Here is a 16,450-nt window from a genome sequence, read left to right as displayed (position 1 = left end):
CAGGAATTTGGACTACAGGAGGAAACAGGAAAGAATTCCAAAGGTGATCCCCATACAACTCTCACAGGGTCAAAAGGCTGGACAAGGCCAACACGGACTCTAGACCCTCCTTTCCAACATGTGCAGAGCATGTGAATACTCCACATCAGCAGCATCACCTAAATTGGCCAGTACACTCTCCAATATCTTCCAAGAGTAGGAGTATTTTCACATCTTCCTTCTTCTTCGTTCTTCTACAAAGTTCTAAAGTGCCTGCTACTGTCTTTTTCTCGGTTGTTCTCATGGTTCCACTACCACCATTTTCTAAAATTTTGGAACTAATTAACTGAGTGTTAACTTTAGTTATAAAAAGAATATGCTTTAAATGGGTATTTCTGTTAGTCCATTCAAAAATTTCCTTCTGGGAATTGTTAGATTGAGCTCATTAGTTACACTTGATAGGACACTGTTATCTTAGTAATTTTACTCATCATAGGTCTCTCCCCAGTGGCTACTGTAGAGCAAACTTTCAGCAAAATTCAGCCCTGCATTTTTCTTACTCATTAGGAGGATACAAAAAACAGTTTCATTTTCAACAGTAATTTGTTTTTGCGACAACAGAGATCATGTACTTCTTCCAGAGATTAATTTTGTCTATATATTTTTTTGTTCGTTATTGTTGTTTTGGTTTTTGTCTTTGGCAGTTTTGTTTTGTTTTGTTTTATCAACAGCAGCATTACAAATGTAATCTGCATTATATTTGGGGGGGGTTTGTTGTTGTTGTGATCTAACAAAATTTCATAAACAAAAATGGCAAACTCATTACTTTCTAAATAATCTATTGTACCGTGAAATTGTAATAATGTCAGTCCCATGGTTCCTTCAATAGCAGTAAGAATCGAACCTATGTATTTTAAAATACTCACAATAATAGACTTTGCACCATCAGGGTCAGTCGAATAAATATTGTAATAATGAAAACGTCCCCCTGTCTCAGTAGATAGTTCATTCAAAAATTTATTAGCTTCTGTATCATCACAGTTGAAGGATACAGTATGAATGGGAATTTTACGATGAAGCTGTACTTGAGCCAAAATTATTTGAGGGGGCTGAAAAATAAAAACATTATATGAAACTAGTGGAATCTAAAACTATACATATCAAAATAAGGAGAATTTGTAATAATGTAATTAGCCATTCTGTTGCTTAGAGACAGATAGATATAGATCAGTTAGAAGCATGCATTTTATACAGATTATTTCATAATTATACAAAATAAGCTCATTTAAAACTGAATTTGAAACACGAGTAATGCATTAAAGCACAGGACACTAATAAAATAAAATTTAAATTATAATCATCACAATCTGTTTCTCAAGTTCTAAAGTAAATTATTCAAGTAAAGGAAATTAAACTAATTAATTGGTGTTTATAATTAATTGGTGTTTATATGTATATAACTGGAAAAGATCAGTTGATATTTTTATTAAGCCAACTTAGTTCAATGACAAGTTGTTTCAATACCAGAAAAGAAAAGAGAGGCTGAGAAAAGAGGAAACCTAACACTCCTCTTCCAATAAAGATATAAAACTCAGATGAGAAAGTATATCTGCCGTTTCTATAAATGTTCTGGATCTGGCAATCTTTCAAACAAGAAATTAATGAGTCAGTTCTCTAAATTCTGATAATACTCTAGTTGTTCAAAAAACTGTCATATATCTTGAAAAATTTAGCTTTTTCCTGATATTTTTAATATATCTATTTATTGAACTTTAAAAATGAATGCATTCTCAATCATTTTGCACTTTCCCTCAAAAAAAAAAAAAAAACATTTTAAAAAATATGTCATAAAAGCCATTATTAAATAGGTTACAAATACATATTAATTAATTGCTGATAATAAAAATATTTAAATGAGGAATCTAAGTGTACATTAAGCCAAAGAAATCTTTAATAAAATATGAATGTATGCTGCTAGTTTGTAAAAGTGCCCAACAGTACAAAGATTTTATTCAGTTGTAAACTGCTAAATTTTAATGTGTTAGCCAATAACAATCAACTTGCCTTTAGAAAAGATCAAAGATTAAAACTAAAAATAAAAACAAAATTAAAACATGTAAGTCAAAGTCTCATATGCTAATTTAAATCTAGTTTATATTTTGATATTCAAATCACTTTGAAGAATATAAATCTACTCTTCTTCCTCCTGGGCCACTCTCCTTTCATTAAGAAAAGCAAAACAGAAAGCAAAGTGAGCTTTTAATACTTTTATTCTTTACCATAGTATTATTTCTGCAATGTACTGCTCCGTAATTAATTTTATGTGCCTTGCAGCCCAGCTGTTTACCTAAGTCAAGTCAGGATTTTACTTGATATCTACCATTTAAACAAAGTTAAATTTTCATGAGCGAATAACGTCTTTTAAAAATGACACTCACTGCATGCTGTGTAGTTTTAATATTTAAATTCAACCATATTAAGGGATTGTCTTTTATTTATTTATTTATTTCATGAGAGAGATTTGTACTACATTAGAAACAAGTTTTAATACAAATGCTAAGCTTAGATATCAAGATACATCCTTCATGTTTCATCAATGACCAGATTCTTAAAACAACTAGTTAGAAATGTCATGCGTTTTCATGCATCAAAGACTGGACTGTGGGAGAAGGGTTCGAATCAAAGCCTTTCTCAAACAGCACGTATCTCAAATACAATTTTTAAATTTTATGACATCCTCCAAGAGACTCTGCTCGGAAGATATGATAGTCATCTCATACAATTTGCTTCAGCCTTCTGACACTATCACTGTAGCACCACACTGCTCCAGTTTCTGTATTCTTATTTCAGAAATACCTGGTCAGGTCTTCCATCAGTCAAGAGATAAATAGCCTGTGTGTCAGCATCAGCAAGAGCAATCTGGAGAGCTCTGAGTGTATTTGTGGAACTTCCAACCTAAGATACCAAAAACAAATAGACAAAGAAACAGTTATAAATACTACTAGTTCTTTGTGTTCTTAAATTCATAATGACAGCATACTGATTCAAGGGGAACCAAAATGAGTAATGATATGAACCAAAATGAGTAATGATATGTTGAAAATATTTAAGTCAAATGGCTAGAAAAATCAAAGCAAGTGTCAAAGTAGTGTGAATAGGTACCAAATTGGTATTCAGTACTTATGCAAACACACATAAACAAAATGCTGAGCAACAGAAATATGAGCTGTAGAAGGAAGTGCAATCACTAAAATACTGTAAAGAGAGAGAAAGAAGTAAGATAAAAGATAAATTCTATTACATTTTCCTGCTACTGCTCCTGAATATCAACTCATTGCACTCACTTGAAATACTTATTTTACATAATCAAATGATTCAAAAGCTCCACAAATGAGTTTCTCAAAAATAGGTAAAGGACTTCCTGGTTTTCTGAACATTCATTGCCCAGTTACTCTCTCAATCCATCAATCTAAGTATCATTTGTTTTTTAGCACAAAAGTTGGCTATAACAACAACAAAAATACATAATAAAACAATGCCGTGGCCCCTAAAAAATCATATTTGAGTAATTTGTGCCATTCACTTATGTAATGCTCAAAATCTTTTTTTCTTTTTAGACTAAATGCCACTCTAAATTGACTAAAATGCATTTCACATCTGACAGAAACCACAAAAAAAAATACAATTTACATCTTCAGATTTCCACTTTTCAGACATTTCAAGCAATCTACAAAACCTTCCAAACTTAAGGGAAAAGTAAGGTTTTACCAGTGTGCAAAACTGTTTTATCAAGTCATTCTTTTAATAGGGTCCAAGCAATATCCCTGAAAATATACAAGTCTGTTTTAGCATAATACTTAACTACTTTTCTTGATGGCAGCAGGGATTGTAGTGGTTTAAGCAAGAAGACACTCGGGATCCACATGTTTAATACAGTACATAAGATAAATATATATCACTAACATCAACTCATACATGCAAAAATACATTAGGATATAACATTATTCCTTCAGTCTCATTAATTGTGTTAAAACTATTCCTAGTCCATCCCTCCAGGAAAGTTTCATTGGAATGGGTAAAGGTAAAGCAGATGAAATGGAATAGGAGGTACACTCTGGGAGTGACATGGTATGTGCCAGTGTAACACGGTATGTGCCAGGCAACACAACAGTTCAGATGCTTCATAATCCTATTTACTAATCCACAAAAATCTCTTAACAGTACCTACTTATGCAAAATAATCAGTCTGAGCCAGTTGCTTTGTGTCAAATGTATCTATTATTTCCAATATTTTAGTAAGCATTATAAAGTTCGAGTCACGCATCACCTGTAATTATGTGTAAATTGTTCATCTTGACTCTTTTCAATAATGTTACATGGCTTTGTTCTGATTTGAAACAAAACAACTGCTATATCATGGGAAAATACTGCGGATGCTGATGATGTGAGAGAAAAGACTACCTTATGATAAAAACTGTTAGATTTCTTAATAGCTACTGTTAAAAAGCAGTCTTTATCATTGTTTAAAAAAAGTTGACACACTTCAATTACATGGCATAATCACCCTTCAAATTTTAAATATGATTACCCCAAAAGGTTTTTTAAGGAACAGTCGGTTTGTGTTTACAGCTCAGCTTCCTAATTCAGCATCCTGGGATCAACGTGTATAAAACAAGATCAAAGAATATACTTTGATTAATATTCCACGGTGATCTTCTGTTCATTTCAGCTTCACTGTCAAGCCAGCTTTCTGATCTCTTTAAAGCCTGTGCTGCTTTATATAGACTAAAAGGTCAGCAGCAGATGTCAGACACCCTAGATATTTTCAGATATCTAGATCTGAACACATAAAAGGAAATTTATTCAACAATTACCAACAATTCAAAAATTCAGTTAATAGCGATGAAAAGCCCATTCTTGAACACATACAAGACGGTTTCAAATTATACTAATTCAAAGTATTAGGAAGTGATGCTGTACCATGTCATATGGTTTAAACAGATCCAATTTTTGAAGTCTGAAGGAAGGCAGTAAAATTAAGTTTACTAACCTCAGCTGTAAGTATTCACCAGCTACTCAGTGAGGCCACACCAACACTTTATTTTCTGCATGCATTTGTCTGTTATCGTTTTCTGAGAATACAAACTTCTTTATCTTGCTTTGCAGTTTCAGAGTTTCCCCAATAATAATTGGTAAAAGCTAATAATAATTACCTTCCCCAATTCCCTCACCCTCAGGAATTTCATCATTAAGTCTAATGAAGAGCTGTCATAATGCTGATGAGTTTTATTATATAAACATATGGGTGGGGTTTTTTTGTGTGTCAGAAAACTTAACGTTGGATATATTTTTACTTTTACATGACTGACTTTCAGTCCACCCCTGGTAATATTGCTGTCCACATTCGACACAATAACTGGTCCTAGAGCAGCTGACAGCTACAGTCACCTGGTGCCTGTCTGGGGCTGACTATAAGCATTTCTATTCTATTGCAGAGAAAACCCTTAGGTGTGGCCACTGTCAGAGAAAGAATATTGGGCAGAAATGCTTGACTTGACTGCAGACAGATGCTTGGTCTGAGTATGCTTGTTCTCATGTTCCTGTGAAGTTTAAAGTCAGCTGTCTATCTAGGCACCAAAAGGGACTAGAAATGCTCCTCCATCTCATGACCACCAGCTGGCAGCCAAACAGTTTCCTGTATCACCTCTGAGCTGTGAGTCTACAAGCTACAGCCCTCACCAAGGCAGCGGCGCCTCTGCAACAAGAGTGACAAGTTTAGACCCAGGGTCTGAGAGCACCATCACGGTTCCTAAAGAAATCAAACTGGCCAATGCGTGTATTGTGGCTGTTAAATGTAGCATACTGTAAACTGGATTAATACGATCTTATGAACTGGTCCACAGTTAAAATATTATAACTGACAGATAATAGGTTGTACTTGGATCTACTAAATATATATCCTCTATATTTTCAGCTTACTCGAGTCAAATCCAGAAATACCCCAACCATACAGAAAGAGAAAACACAAACACAACTTTGTACTAACACGCTGCATGATAATTAGCTTCCATGTTACCTCTAGTTCTTTTATCCAAAGCCAGGCATCTTGCAAATTCTCCTCATTAACTTCAGCAAGTTTCTCCCGCCAGGCCACTGCTTGGGCACTAAATTTCACAAAATTAAATCTCTTTTTGTGTCTCAATTGCTCCTGCAAGAGACAAAACCTGATTTTTACTCAGTGTTGAAAGAAAGGATACTTGTATCCTGAAATACTGACCAGTAAGACTTGTTTTAACTCATATACAGTTGATTATATCATTACAATAAATTACAGTAATGTTCAGTTGTGGCACATAGAGAGACATAACAAGACAGACAATTACTGCATGCAATTATTAAGATAATTTAACTTCCACATGCTAATCTACATCTACTCATATTTCTCAAGCTATTTGAACAGCAAATGTCTAGGAGAGAAAGAGAGAGAAAGAAAGAGAAAGAGAGAGAAAGAGAGAAAAAGAGAGAGGAAACTAGGTATTAACTTTGGTATAAGGAAAATATTTTGACTGTTTAACAAAGGAATTTGAAATCAGAATCAAAATAAGACATCATTTAGAGGAGAAGAACAAGAATCAAATGCCAGACACTGGCAAGGGGAACTAGGACAGCAAAAGAGAACTGAGAATTTGCTGAAGTTGCTTTTGGACCAAAGTTACAAAGAGTGAAAGTTTTGTGCAAGCCTGTAAAACTTCCAGAGCCTGCACTCTTTCACTCCACCATTTCTGTGCAGTCCTGTGACAACTTCTGGCACAGCATCTAATCATTTTCTAGGCTGATCTAGTGCCACAGAAATGGACCACATCATACTACATCCTATCACTTACACACAGCTCAAAAACCTATTACAGTTTTAATATTTTTAGCCCTACTAATGACTGCTATCCGTGCCAGACTGATGGCACATTTGTTGGTTATTTCTTTCAAATCTGAAAAAATCAAGATGAACCATGTTTTAACAGTACCTGTTTCTCTCAAAGCTCAGGTGATATAATTGTAGATTTCTAAAACTAGGTGGGATAAAGTCATTTCAGGTATGTCTTCAAGTACTCACTGCTTCCAAGCTACTTCTGCACTTTGCAAGTCACTTAGAAAAGATCTGAGTGACTCTGTAAGATGCAAGCAAGCTTGAAATGCTCTACACCCTCTAATGTCACAGTATGAAATACATATTACAAATCACAACATTCCAGTGGAATCAGATGACACTGCTTAAAATAAATGAAAAAGAAATATTATTATTTTTTTTAGGAGTGAGTTGGCTTGAGGGACACAAAAACTGTTTAAGCCATTTTCATTTTTAACATTTTCTCCAGGTTTCTTTCAAACATTTTTACAGATGTACAAGAAAAAAAAAAAAAAAAAAAAAGATTGAAAGAAGAATAGAAAACATAAACTAAAAAAGTGGCACACCAAGAAAAATCAAAATACCTTTATAAAGCTGATGATTTTGGAAAACCATTTCAAAATAAATTAAAAACTGATTGATAGATAGACAGATAGGGTAACAACCATCCAGAAAATGTCAGCCTACTCTAAAATACTCAACAGTTTTCAAAATCATCACTTCATCAAACCTGTATGAGCTGAAATATTTTCTCCTTCACCAGTGGCAGCTTGTCCTTCATAGACTGGGATGTATCAATAAGAATATAGACATCATCTTCAAACACATTCCCAAAGAGCCCTCTGCTTCCTTGTTGAAGCCACTTAATTCTGGGCAAGGAAAAAAAAAATATGTAAGATCTTGGGAGCACTGTGTATCAGCATCTAACAGAAAGGATCTTTTATCACTGCTGTATTTTCTAGTCCTGTTGTTTAAATGCTGTTGTTCATCCCTGTCACGAGCAGTATGTTGGCCTTGATGAACCAGTCATCTATCACTACATAACAATGCAAGATATTTTTATTTTCTAATTTCAATGGGGATCTGGAGATGAACAAAAAACACACTCACAAAAAAAAGAGTATAATGTCAATATGTATAATGTCAATTATACAGTAGTTTGAGCTAGCAAATCCCATGAGGAAGTACCTATAACTATTGCCTCTGTAACTGTTCTCCAGTCTGAACTCAAGAAATCATTTAAGCATCTGCTAATACACTTCCCTTTTCAGGAAACCACTTGAGAACCTATTCTGCAAGCAACTTGAGCACTTTAAAGAGTCTTAATACAACACAGATGCTTCAATGCCGTGTTGACCCAGGGCCTTAAACACAGACTGAGTTTTACATTTTCAACAGGATTTACGCATGCCTGCCAGCTAAATACGTGCATACATACAGTTGTGTACAACAACATTTCCTTAGTAACAGCTGCAACAGGTCCAAATCTAATTTCCCTTGAGACTCATAAACTACTTGACTACTCTGAAACACAGGCATTTTAGCAGACAGAATATAATGGCCCTGGGAAAAATATTACTCATCTCCCACAGAGGTTTAAAAAACTATATCACAGAAAGTAAAAAGATCCCACTACATTCACTACTGACAGCTATTTTACCATTAGTTATTTTCCCCAAAGTGTTTGATGAAGTCTACCAAGACTTTTTAACAATGAGGTGAACCTTTTTAAACATCAAACACATGACCTTGGCTTGGATTTTATAAACACAACAAAGCCATACCTCAAATTTTCCTTTCACTGCATGTTAACCATGTTAATGTTATCCTAAATACAGCAAGATGAAGATAAATTAAAATGAACAACAAAACTCTGTTTGACCCTGCTAAATATATTCAGGCTATTATATTCTGATAGAGAAGCTGTAGTAAAACAAAAGTTCACATCCTGCTTTTTTCAGTGAGACATCTCATTGTCCTAATATACAAAACACAGGGCAATATTTACTCTTCCTTTTGAATCTACAATCTCTATTTCGAATGTTTCCTTCTCATCCTAATGTAGATACAAAACCTAGGAATTATGTAATTTATAATGGAGATATCCACTTTGAAATTAGCCAAAACTTTCTTTCCAGACAGCACAGAAATGGGTCACAATTCAATCTGATTTACTTAAGGACATCTTTAGGACAGAGGAATCAGACCCTCTAATGGCCTATGGTTTTTTTTTGCAGCCATCCTACAGAATCTCAGAGTGCATCTATATGACTAAAGAAAAGCAAAACTAACTTGAGCACTGAACTTCTGATCATAGGTGTTACTTAATGGTTAGCTCATGTCTTAACCTTGATCAAACTTGTTTTCTTCAACACAAAATTGGAGAAAAGGCAGATAACCATTATCAATATGGGCACAAGCCAATAGATGCTACTTGGTGCTAGAGGTATCACAAGGGATTCCTAGGTGGGCAGGATGAACAACTCTGGAAGTTCTCTGCCTTGTTCCAATGTACCCTAAGTTCCAATACTTTTTGCCACTGCCAAAAGTATTTCTACAATGTGCTGACTGACTTTTGTCTTTGTGCTACAGAAGGAGAATAAAAGATACTGCTCATCGGTTTTCTTCTAGGTTGGAAGAGACCTCAAGATCATCGAGTCCAACCTCTGACCTAACGCTAGCAGTCCCCACTAAACCATATCCCTAAGCTCTACATCTAAACGTCTTTTAAAGACTTACACACGAAATCTTACACACGAATGGATTTCTGGCTTAATACTGCTACTGGCAATGTACCAACTACTTCAGCTTATTATGACAGGAAATGTCAAACATTTTAACACTCGTGAAATAACACAAAATGTTTTTGTGTGACAGAACACTAACCTTCCTTCCACTTGTCTGAGAGCAGTCCTCATTTTCTCTTCATACCGCTTATACTTTTCGGTAGTAACATATACATGAACTACAGATCCATCTTTCCAGAAGGTATGTACAAACTTGTCACAGTATTTTGCATGAATTACTTTCCTCTTTGTCTCCTACAGGCAAGAAAAACAGGTTTCAGTTCCAAGATATATATATATTTTTTTTTTTTTTTTTTGCTATGCCCTACAATATTTAGTAAACAAACTTCAAAGGTACAGCCTTGTTGCAAATGAACAGGTGCAGAAATGGACACAGAATAGGGTGGTCATGGAATCTGCTTCCAGCACAAGTCAATAGAAACTGATTTTATTCTTGTAGCTTGCAAGAACGGAAGCTTACTGAACAGTTACTTACAATGGTAGAGCTTGAGAAAAACAAATAGTTAAGAAAAATTAGTTCAAATTTGCTTAAAGACCTGCAAGTGTTGGAGCAGTGGAGACCAGCACTTCTAAGGAAAATGAAAATGACAAGGAACCTTTGCCCTACCCCACATAAAAGAGAGGAAAATAAGGCATTGCTTAAGTCAGGCCTGATTCTTCCCTGCAGAGTATATGTGGACCAGGAGGAAGTCATTTTCAAATAGCCCTTTGAAACAGTTTTTACCATATTTGTCTCCTTCCACAAATAAACTGACTTTATAGAAAAAAAAAAAAAATCCAACAGACCATGCACTCTGTCATAAATTCAGCTTTCAATCAATATTTCAAGTTTTAAAAAAATAACCAAAAAGAAAAGAAAAAAAAAAAAGGCAATTCACAGGCACTGAGGGAAAACTAACACTACTCACAGCATCAGTTTGTGAAGATTCGTCCTCTGGTTTAGTTTTGATGTCAACAATCCCATCCGCATGGCGAAAAGTACAATCAGCAAGTGCATCATACAGTGTGAGCTTCTGAGCTTTCAAGCCATACCTCTGCAACCACTCCTCAGAAGTCAAATATTCATCATATTTATGCTTTTCTATTGGATGATCATCTTTGGTTATAAATAAAAAATATAAATAAAATAAAGTATTAATACAAATAAAACATGATAGAAATAAAAATATAACAAAATATAAATAAAAAATAAAAATAAAACAAATAACTCATGCATAATATGGTTCATTTTGGATATGTTATTTTCAACAGGCTACAATACTGGGGTCAAAATTGTCATATTTATGGAAGAAGTCTGACTAAATTCTAAATCCTAAATTCTTGCTTAGAATTGCACCTAAACTTTTTTGGTATTGCATGTGACCATCAACACATAGTTTTGAAATCAATAAAAAGTGATTAGGCCATGAGAAATAAATAATAATAAATGCCTAGATATTCTTCAAACTTAAAATACAGTATTATACACTGCATAAGAAGATATAAATGTCACTAAGACTGCCTAGCATATTATTGGCTCTAATTATCAATTTCCTTTTTTTTCCCCCAACACTTTGTCTGACTGCACTCAAGTTTTCTGTTATAGATTTGCCCAAGGGTAGCTGGAAGGAGGAGAAAAATAGAGTAAGAATGGTTAGCAAAAGATGAAGGAAAATACCTTTTGTCATATTTGGCCTGTTAAGGAGCTTTCACACCTTCAGGTTTTGGAGCAGATATTTTAACTTTGGCAGAGAGTTACCTATAGCAGAACCATGCTCCTGTGTCAACCTTATCATCTAAGTTTTGTCAAGATTAAAACTCATATGATCGACAGAGAGCTGCTAAAGTTCACACATTGCTCTGAACTCATTACACTTCTACTGACAGCTCTGGAGTGGGTCGATATTTCTGACCCATTTTTAATATCTACTTTGTTGTGATTTTGTTGTTGTGGTGGTGGAGTTATTTTTCTTTGTTTGTTTTTTCTATATTGGGCAATTCTTTGCAACAAATTCTTTTATAACTGGTACAAACCCATCTGACAGAGAACTTAAAATATACATAGCTACAGAATCAACACATAGAAGGAATATTCTGGATCATACAAATATTGACTTAACTGTTGAAGTACAAAATGCCATAAAAGATTCAGTATAAGATGTCCAACTTTGAGGAGAATCATTTGAGAAAATGAAACAATGTAAGATATAAATGAAAATACAGTTAAGAACATAGACTAACGTTCCTTTTCAGTGAAGACTATTTAGAGTAAAAGGCAAACTACAGTATCTCTGGAAGTGATTTGGCTGTGTTTTTCCACAATATATTGCCTTTTCAGAGGCTGAATTTTGTACCATCTATCCTAAGCCACAAATCACCGGTGTACCATCTTCATATATTCTTTAGTTTACACACTCCTTCTACCATTTGTTACGGATACTGCAAGAAACAGGATATTTTTTGTCTGACCTCTTATGACTGTTCTCATGCTTACCCTTTTCACGCTGTGTTGTTTCAGAAATTTTCTAAGGGCAGTCTTAAGGTTGGGCACTGCACACCTCTGTATAAAGGTAATTGTATAAAGGGCTCTGCAGTCACTCATCACTAGCTCAGTAGGGTCTTATAGCAAGGTGACTATATTTTCTTACACTACTTTCAGATATCTAGGTGGTATAAACTTTTGCTTTGTTTAGATGCAGCTACGCTGACAAGTGTGGAGATCCTGAGACTGTAGACAAACATTTGCTTTCTGGTTGTTTGTGGTCCTTAGGACAACAAGCGTGGCAAGTGTCACAAACACACTCAGACAATTTTAAAAAGAAAACTTATTTTCTTTTTTTCACATGCTTCTGTTCAGGTAACTAGTGCATTATCTGGAAAGTCAGCAGAAAATTTCTCTCTTTTTCATCCCCTGCAGAACTCTTCAATTTTAAGAACAAACTGTTTTGCAGATGAGCATTTTAAAGAGATCAAGACAAAAAGAGGAAGAAATGCAGACAAAAAGAAAGGCTGTAGTTATTCGGATCAATGGGCAACAGTCAAACAATGCTGAAGAAGTGACAAAATAAACCACACCGTAAATTAATTTCTTTTAATTCATTTATGAAGTGATTATGTATGAAGATATACACTAAAAGAATATTAAAGCTGCATAGTCAAGCAGTTGTAAACAAACACTGAAATTAGCGCTGCCCTTGGAGCTTTATTGTGGTCTTCTTGTTCATACGCATTATGGTAGAACTGTTTAACTTCATATGGAAAGTCCTGCTAATTGAGCAGATGCTATTATCTGTACAAAGAAGTGTATTATGCCTTCACAGAAGAATTGACTCAGGCTAACTCCTGCAGAGTTATATTACTGTCAGATGTTCAAATCCAGTGCAGGCAGAGAAAACCCTCAGGCTCAAATCTTCACCATCACCACCTTAATCACACACCTCAACACACTGCAGAGAGTTTAGGCGACTGATCAACCAGCTGTACAAACTGTTTCTCAGATCCAGAAAAGGGCATCTGGCCCCAGCCTCCACCTTACCAAAGCGAAAGCAATTGCACTGCAAAAAAACTACACTAGAGCTACAAAAAAAATCTCAAATGAGTCATTCTAATTCAGCCCTGAACCTTTTATTAACTTACACAATAAATTACCACCAGACTCCATGTAACTATTTTAAAGCCAGGGAGTAATGCAGAACATGCCAATCAGGCAATCACAACTCTGATCCTGAAAATCCAGTTGCTTAGTTACAATTCAACCCTGAAGCTTCCTAGACTCTATGGATTCCCAAGTTTTCAGTACTAAAACTTGCCAGTGTTACCATTCTGCTCCAGAGCATGCTCAGAGCACCTCTATCTATCAGAGCCGAGTGGCGTCTTACCAGCCCCTGTTTAAGCCTTCCAGGGATTCAGAGAGTAGCTATACTTCTGTCCCCAGTAAGTCTCAATCCACATGGATCATGTTCTAAGCCAAACATAATGGTGGAAATGATTAGTTTAACAAATAGATGTTGGTGTTCCTTCATGTTTCTTAATGCAAGGGTTATCAGGGCACTCATACAGAATTAGTTTCAGTCTTCTACTTTCTACTAAGGGAATTCAAGCCCACGCTTCTTTCCTTTCAGGGAAACTAAACTACTTATCAAGTTGGAGGCTATTGAGAGATCATCTTGGGGTATTTCCCCAGCTCTGTATAGAAAAAAATCAAAAACTTACCAGCCCTGGCAGAGAAGGAGAGAGCAAACCGAAAAAAAAAAAAAAAAAAAAAAAAAAAAAAAAAAAAAAAAGGAGTTTCAACATCCTGAAATGTAGATAATTTCTAAACCTAGTAACTGGTGAAATAAAAATTGCATGTTTCAGCCTTAGCTGTTAAAGTTTAGTAAGTTTTAAGCAGCAGTAAACAGAGATTTGCAATGGAAATTTTCAAGCCACACAAAGATTAGCTGCCAAGTATAGGTGGTACCTATACGTAGCCATTTCAGAGAAAATTGTCCCCAGATCAATGTCAATCAAAACTGTTCACTGTTCAAGATATTGATCATGAATATAGTGGTAACTCTTTTGAAGGAAACATAAATGATACCATCTCCAGAAGCAGGCTGCTCAGATTCTGATAAAATTTTCTGAACTTGTCTCAGTGTACTCCTGGCTTCCTCCAACTCCTTCCAGACCAAAAAGACATCTTCACGAACACCAGCTACTGCAAAAAGGAATAATAAATAGAACTTGACATTTCATAACAATTTCTGCTTTTTATAACTCCTTTACTACAATGAAGTCTTTGGGTTCATCCAGGTGTTACTGTATGACCTTGTTCACAAGGTCCCATTGCAGTGACAAGTGCAGTTCTTTGACAGAGTTCAAAAATGGCACCAGAACCTGCGAGGTAATTAGTCTGGTAGAAGTAACTACAGAGTTGGCTGTTCCCACAGTGGGGGGAAATCCGTTTTCAAACTCTCAGAAAACAATAAGAAAATTCCACAAAGAAATTCACATTGTCCCCTTGACTTCACTGCAAAAGCAATCTCCAAATATGAGATCCAACTTTGAAACTTTAAAGAGAAGACATTATCAGCTCCTTCAGTGTTCTAGAGTACCTAAACACCTTTGTTTAAAATTAAATATTCTTTCCCAGAAGAGCATGTGATGTAGTTTTGGTATTTCTGGTAAGACTTTAATCTTAACGAATATCAACAATCATAATTATATCAATAGTCATAATTAAACGCTTTAAAAATATATTCCTATCAGGTTATATTCTCCAAAAAAAAAATGGAAAAAAACAAAGCTGGTGTTGACATAAGATTTTCTTAATCTCAATATATCTGATTCTCTTTATTAAAAGATTAAAATGTGTATTTATTCAGTAGAGTTCAATTATCAAAATGGAGTCACCAGGTATATCTATATAAAATAGACACTACTACAAGTGTGTTAAATTACATGAGTCTCAGATATTAAATTGCAATATAGGGCTATATAGAAAAACTGTGTGTAGTATTACAGTAAAAAATATAAAAAGAAATTAATCATGAGCTATTGTAACCACAAATGCAGACTACAACCTATTACTGAATTGCACACGAAGCTGCTGAACAAGGCAAACTGTATCTTAGCATCTAGTGGCTCAGTTAATATACAGTGGTAATTCCCTTTATAAAAGATAAGATATGCAAACTTGTGTGCTAAAGTAGGCCACCAGTAAACAAACAAACCTGATCATTTTGTTCTTCAGTAAACTTCCCTGAAATAATAATAGGAACATTCTACGAAATAAGAACTCAACTTTAATTGTGAAATGCTTTTAATTTCCAAGAAATATTTTGAAATGTGTTATTGTACACTGCCATCTCCTGGGACCTCCCTGTATTTCAAAAAAAAAAACCTGTTTCAGCCATTACTACAAAGATCATTTCCTAAATCGCAAAACAAAAACCTTAAGCAAGGCAGGTAAAAAAAAAATGAAGTCTGTTATCATTAACTTGTATTTTCAACCAAAATATTCTGTTCAAACACTTTAGAAATGTCAACTTTTTTTTACTTTTTTTTTTTAACAAACAATTGCTCCACAGTACAATGCAGTGACAGTGTATTATATTGGTATTGCACAGAAAGTATTTTTTCCTTATTAGTGCTGTGGTTTGATGGTGTATATTGTATGGGACGAATACAGGCACCAACAACTGCATGTTGCAAATACCAAGTTGTCTTGAAAACATTTTATACGCAACATTTTTTCCTGGATTCAGCTGGAAGAGCACAAGCAGTGGCAGCCAAAGCTACTTTCTCTACTCAGGAGGCTCACCTCTACCTCGCTCTCTGCTTCAACCTCTTTTTCTTTTCCTCTGCAGCTGAGGAGAAGTGGAAAGGAAAAGCTGTTCCTCTCCCCAAACCCCAGACACACGCACACACCCCCATGCATCACAGCCTCCAGCAGCGGTTTTCAACCCACAGCCCATCCCTCAGAGCATGTCGGTGAAAAACAACTAAGAAAGCACAAACCTCCCTTCGGTTTAAGTTCCCTGCGCTCACACCTCATTGCTGTGCAATTTTGAGGGCTGCCAACCGAAAAGCCACCTATAGCCAAAAGCCACCTCCTCAGAGGGGGCAGCCCCCAGCTGCTCCAAGACTCTTGGCACAACTAAGGCGTCTGCGTTGCATGGAAGACCTCTTAAAAATCGTGTTATCCCCAGCGGTGAAAGGCCACCCTCCATGAAACACCCCAAGCCCTGCTGGCTGGCGGTTTAACTGCCCAGGCCTAACTCCCAGGTTCTGTTTCAAAAGC

The 16,450-nt window shown here is 35.3% G+C and overlaps 1 protein-coding gene across 1 annotated transcript in view; it reads right to left on the bottom strand.

Annotated features, from left to right (window-relative positions):
• The window catches only part of VWA3B (von Willebrand factor A domain containing 3B), a gene marked incomplete at both ends in the record, with an annotated part of 68,297 nt that overhangs the window by 33,038 nt on the left and 18,809 nt on the right, over window positions 1-16,450 (bottom strand). The window contains 7 exon segments of the mRNA XM_082784646.1: window positions 906-1,088; window positions 2,836-2,934; window positions 6,056-6,187; window positions 7,614-7,752; window positions 9,770-9,924; window positions 10,599-10,786; window positions 14,249-14,365. Coding sequence (XP_082640772.1) covers window positions 906-1,088; window positions 2,836-2,934; window positions 6,056-6,187; window positions 7,614-7,752; window positions 9,770-9,924; window positions 10,599-10,786; window positions 14,249-14,365 — 1,013 coding nt within the window.

The sequence above is a fragment of the Aythya marila genome, assembly GCF_965140915.1.
Source record: "Aythya marila genome assembly, chromosome: 1".
NCBI classification, from domain to species: domain Eukaryota; kingdom Metazoa; phylum Chordata; class Aves; order Anseriformes; family Anatidae; genus Aythya; species Aythya marila.
This window is presented reverse-complemented; position numbering and strand designations above follow the sequence as displayed.